Source organism: Kryptolebias marmoratus, linkage group LG2 (assembly GCF_001649575.2).
Source record: "Kryptolebias marmoratus isolate JLee-2015 linkage group LG2, ASM164957v2, whole genome shotgun sequence".
NCBI classification, from domain to species: Eukaryota; Metazoa; Chordata; class Actinopteri; order Cyprinodontiformes; family Rivulidae; genus Kryptolebias; species Kryptolebias marmoratus.
The window spans coordinates 21,957,041-21,962,651 of record NC_051431.1 but is presented as its reverse complement, the minus strand read 5'-3'; the positions used below and the strand labels follow the sequence as shown (position 1 = coordinate 21,962,651).

The window sequence follows — 5,611 nt, the reverse complement described above, 5'->3', positions numbered from 1 at the left end:
TCAAAAACATTCCGATACATCCTTTAAAACATAGTACCACAGTAGGCTTTATCATAACAAATACTGAATTGTCAGTTTGTCACTCACCATTCTTGTTCATTCTTGATGAGGAATGTGTTGCCTCTGGTAGCGGCAAGTTTTAGGAACTGGTCAGAATATTTTCCAGGTTTCTATTCCTCTACAATATCTTGTGATAGTTCAGTATTGCAATGTGATTCAGCTTTGCTTGATCCGTTGTGGATCGCAGAAAATGACCTCTCTGAAGTGCAGGGACAGTCAGGGCAAGTTTCACAAGTTTTGTGACCTCTGGAAACAGTGTTCTCAAATGCTCTTCCTGATCCCCTTTGATAAAGTTCACGACATCCTGAAAAGTACCCAAGCAATCTCCTTGCTGTTTTACTATATCCATGCACATTTCACGATGCAGTGTGAATCTGGTTTCATCCAAATCATCCCGGTGAAACTCTATAATGTTTTTGCAGTCGCCTTTTACGGTGACAAAATCATCAACATCTTGCATGTATTTGAATGCAGAAGGACTAAATCTGCAATCCAGGGATACTGATGCTGCATCCATAACGTGGAAGTTATGTTGTGGGTACAGTTCTTCTGGTGTCTGAAGGCTGCGCTGTGGCGCACCTGCGTCTTCCAATTGACGGAACTTGTCCGGGTCTGGGAAAAACCAGTCTTTCCAAACCCAAGTCATCAGCTGCTGCAGTAGTGTTTCCCAAAAAATTAGTGAATTCTTCCTGAAGAGCCTTCATGTCACCTCTGAGTGTGTCAATCACTTCCCTCGCTTTCTGTATGTGTGTATGCTTTTGGAGAGCAACGCTGACTGTTTTCATGCAAGAGAAGAAGTTGAGCATGAGTTTTAAAGAAAAAAAGTCCCAAATTTCTGCAGGTGCACAAGCAGTCCACTGGCTTTACCCCCTGCATTACCTTTTTCATTTAAACTCAGGTCCTCTAGAAAGTCAATCAACACACTGTAGTTTGAGGCAATAGATTGCAAAGAGTCCACCTTTACAGTCCAACGCATCTGAGACAGAGGTTTTAAAGATGGGGCTTCTTTACCTTGAAACTTGAAACTTGAAACTCTTGGAACCAGGCGAGCTGTTTTGGTGAATTTTTGATCTGGGTTATCAATTCACGAATGAGAGTCATAAAGTTGCGACATTCAGGAATGTTTTGGGCAACATCATGCACAACCTAATTAACCAGATGTCCGGTGCAGTGCACATGCTGTGCTCAAGGCCGGTACCGGTCCGCGGCCCGGGGTTTGCGGACCTCTACTATACAGTATGTTTCAGTAGCTTTAATCGATACGCTTCCAATGGTGTGCTGCACTGCGTGAAGAATATTTAACTATTTATAATATTTATTTATTAAATAATTATTTATAAATAAATTGTTTAATAACTTTAACCTCTCATGTTTCACAATCTAAGGCAATATCTTCAAATTATCTCAAGTAGAAAATTTAAAAATTGCCCAGGGATAAGCCACACAATAAGAAAATTCCTACTTTTGTGAAACTGGAGGATGACATCATTTGAGAGAAAAAGGCTATCTGTGTACAAATTAATCCAGCCAGCAGGAAAAAGTGCAATCTGGCTCTATTCAGAATCATTTAATAATTCACTTAAGACCTTTGTCTTCTAACACAACCTTAATGAATGATAGCTGCAGCTAAAGTTTAACCCTCCTGGGGCCTTCAGTTCAAATTGACCTGAAGTCATAAGGTCTTCTCTACCTCTCTCTTTATCTCTCTCTCTTTTGAGGGCTTCAGGAGGGTTAAACTGTTGAAGAGGCAAAGTTGGATTGCACAACATCATGAAATTTCTTTCAACCCTTAAAAACTGAACTCTGCTCATCTGGATTCACTACCAGTAAATGCATTTTTTGTTAGCTTTTATTGTCCTTAAAATTGTCACATACTGTAACTTCAACAAACAAAATAAAAGCCTATATTATTTTACAGTACTCAATAATGTTGTACACGGATACTATGACACAGATACTCACAGTTGTGTATTTTGTACAATCAGGTGTATTCTTGGTGCCATATTTGGTATTTGTGGTGACTTGTGGGGTACCCCTTTTCCTGCTGGAGACAGTAATAGGTCAGTACACCCAGGAGGGCAGCGTCACCTGCTGGAGGAAGTTGTGTCCACTAGCAGAAGGTAAAATGCTCAGGACACTTTGTTTTGTTGTAGTTATGGGAATTAAGGCTCTTTTCTGGGATTTGGATCATTTGGCTCAGCTCACTTAAAAAAGCTGTCTCTTTCTGCTCTCAAACAAATGTTCTTTTAATACTACTTCTAGCTTATTTTGGCTATTTTCCTGGATCTGGTTTATTTGGGTTGAATCACTGAAACAAGCCATATTTCCCATGATGTAGTTGTTATTTTTAGGGTCTTTCTTATGATAATTTATGTGGTCGCTGTTTTTACCCTTGTATTTTCTTCCTTTCAGGTATAGGCTATGGTGGGCTGCTAATTCTCCTCTACAGCTGTATGACCTACATCATTATTCTGGCCTGGGCTTTATTCTACCTCGTGTTCTCCTTCAGCTCCGAGCTTCCATGGGCCAGCTGCAACAACTACTGGAACACAGGTAAAAAACAAATATACAACTTAAAATACAAATAAAAGTGTCATCATCTAAAAAACACTGTCTAAACAACAGCTGTCAGTAGTTCTATTAAAGTACTGTATATCCTAACTCACCACCATTGTTTCAGATGAGTGTGTAGACTTTTCAACAGCAAATGAGACCATCCGTTGGACCAACAGGACAAACTTGACTTCTGCTGCCACCGAATTCTGGGAGTATGTCAGTAAAGATGAACAAACACAAGACAAACACAGTTCTTAGTAAAACATTTGTACATTTTCATCTATAGACGACGAGTGCTGGCTATCTCAGGGGGCATTGAGGAGTTGGGCGGTATCAGGTGGGAGGTGCTCTTGTGTCTTATTACCATGTGGGTGATCTGTTACTTTTGCATCTGGAAAGGGGTCAAATCCACAGGAAAGGTATAACATTTGGATCTCAAATTGTCCTTTAAACAAAAGGTATGGTTTTAAGTGGTAACAGTGTTTTTACTTTTTCAGGTGGTGTATTTTACTGCCACCTTTCCCTATGTGATGCTAATAATACTTTTGATCCGAGGACTCAGTCTTCCTGGTGCTTTTGAAGGAGTAGTGTTTTATCTTCTGCCTGATCCATCACGACTCACAGACTCTCAGGTAAGATTTTCTTGATGTAACAGCAGAGAGTGCAGGTCAAATGTACTCACCGCTGCTGTTGTTGGGACAGGTGTGGATGGAAGCTGGTGCTCAGATCTTCTTCTCATACAGTGTCGGTGTGGGCAACCTTGCTGTGTTAGGCAGCTACAACACATACAACAACAACTGCTACAGGTAACTGTCAGCATTTTAATCTAAGTTTCTGTTGTTAACATTAAATAAATTTTGATATAAACTGCCATACAGATTTACCAGAGCAAAAATTGAACAGAAGGATTTTTTTCAATTTGTCTTTTTATAAATTGAAAAAGTACATGATGTGTTGTCATTTTTTGCAGAGATTGCCTGTGGCTGTGTTTGCTGAACAGTGCTACCAGTATCATAGCTGGGTTTGCAGTCTTCTCTGTGCTGGGATTCATGGCTCATGAGCAAGGTGTTTCCGTAGAAGAAGTGGCAGAATCAGGTATATATTCAGGGGTTTTTAAAAAATGCAATTTCATTTTTCTGACAAGAGGTACATGGGCTCAGAACTCTCTCAAACACCTGGTTCCCTCCAGGTTGGGGGTCAGTCTTTGCCTCAAAAGGAGTATCTTAGTGTCTTAGTGATGAGTGATCGTAGAAAGGAAAAAGAGACAGATAGAGGAAACAGGGCATAGTTGCTCTGGTCTGTTGTGGTAAAGGAGCTGAGCTGAAAGGTGAAGCTCTCATTTTACTGGTCCACCTGCTTTCCAACCGTCACCGATGACCAAAAGACATGGATTACAACTAAAAAACAAGATCCAGGATAAAAGAAACTGAACTGAGCTTCCTCTGGTGGCTGGGCTCAGCCTTGAAGATAAGACGAGGAGCTCTGCCACTCAGGGAAGCTCAGAGTAGAGCTGCTGCTCCTCCATGTCAAAAGGAGTCAGGTGAAGTGGTTCAGAATGCCTCATGGATCCCTCCCTCTTGACGTTTTCCAGCCTCATCCAACTCTGGGGCAGATCCAGAACTTGCTGAAAGGATTATGTATATATAATCCTTCTCTGGCCTGGGAATGCCTTGAAATCCCTAAGGTGGAGCTGGAGAGTTTTTCTGGGGAGAAGGATGTTCGGGATGTTTCCCTCCTGAACCTGTCACCTCTGGGTCTTGAATGAATTAAAGCAGATGATGGATGGATGGATTTATATATTTCAAGTTAATATTTTCAACAAATGTGGTATTATGCAATCATGAAAATTCTATAACAGTAACAAGATCTCACATCATCAGCTGTTTCTTTAGCTTCTAAAGGAGTCAATAATAAACTCAACATCTCAATACCATAAAAAAGTGTTTGGTTTCATTTTTTTCTGAATTAAAAAAAATAATAATAGTTTTGCTATCTAAACTTTACCAAACAGCAACAGACCAAAAGTCCTACATAACAAATATCTCTAGCTTTATTTAAATCTGAGCAACATTCAGCTGCATTTCTGAGGCTTTTTTTTACCAGAACATCTTGACAAAACAGCAACATGTTGCATTAAATATCAACTGTTCTGAGCAAGCCTTGTGATGGACTTGTGACCTGTTGAGGGTATACCTCGGTTCTTGCACAATCACAGCTGGAGATACACACCAGTTCTCCCGTGACGTGAACAAAAAAGCAGGTAAAAAAAGAACAGAGTTTTTGTTACTGTAAAAATCATGTCAAACATTAATAAATCACAAGTATTACTGGAGTTTTTAGCTACAAAGGTGCAGATAATGAAAGCTGATTAGTGTATCATCACTTCGATGTTGTTTTCCAGGTCCAGGCTTGGCGTTCATTGCATACCCTCAGGCTGTAGCCATGATGCCTCTTCCTCAACTATGGTCCATCTGCTTCTTTGTCATGCTTATTCTCTTGGGCCTGGACACACACGTAAAACACTCAACTGGATCAAGTCTTTTTATTAGAAACTTGCATTTGGATTTGGAAATGTACTTTTGTTTTGTGTGCAGTTTGTGGCCATGGAGGTGGTGATGACATCAATCATAGACATGTTTCCAAGAGTTATGCGCAAGGCAGGACGACGGGAGAGGTTCCTCCTCCTCTTTTGCCTGATATGTTTCTTTTCTCAGCTTATCATGATCACTGAGGTCAGTATCTAATGAGTGTATCCATAAGTGTATCTTCATTTATGCTCAAACATTAAAGGTTCTGCCAAATTTCTCATTTGTCATCTGAAGGGAGGGATGTACGTGTTTCAGCTGTTTGACTATTATGCATGTAACGGAGGCTGCATCCTCTTTCTATGCGTGTTTGAAGCTCTGGCACTGGGATGGGTATTTGGTAGGTATAACGTTCAAACAAATTGTCATAAATGTGTGTCTGTGTATATATATATATATATATATATATA

The 5,611-nt window shown here is 40.1% G+C and overlaps 1 protein-coding gene across 1 annotated transcript in view; it reads left to right on the top strand.

The window, feature by feature from the left end:
• LOC108238140 (sodium- and chloride-dependent GABA transporter 2-like) overlaps positions 1–5,611 on the top strand; it is a 10,583-nt gene that overhangs the window by 3,023 nt on the left and 1,949 nt on the right. The window contains exons 2-11 of the mRNA XM_017420018.3: positions 2,046–2,180; positions 2,473–2,613; positions 2,741–2,828; positions 2,903–3,035; positions 3,114–3,248; positions 3,319–3,422; positions 3,587–3,711; positions 5,018–5,130; positions 5,211–5,348; positions 5,439–5,541. Coding sequence (XP_017275507.1) covers positions 2,046–2,180; positions 2,473–2,613; positions 2,741–2,828; positions 2,903–3,035; positions 3,114–3,248; positions 3,319–3,422; positions 3,587–3,711; positions 5,018–5,130; positions 5,211–5,348; positions 5,439–5,541 — 1,215 coding nt within the window. The remainder of the gene's footprint in view (positions 1–2,045; positions 2,181–2,472; positions 2,614–2,740; positions 2,829–2,902; positions 3,036–3,113; positions 3,249–3,318; positions 3,423–3,586; positions 3,712–5,017; positions 5,131–5,210; positions 5,349–5,438; positions 5,542–5,611) is intronic.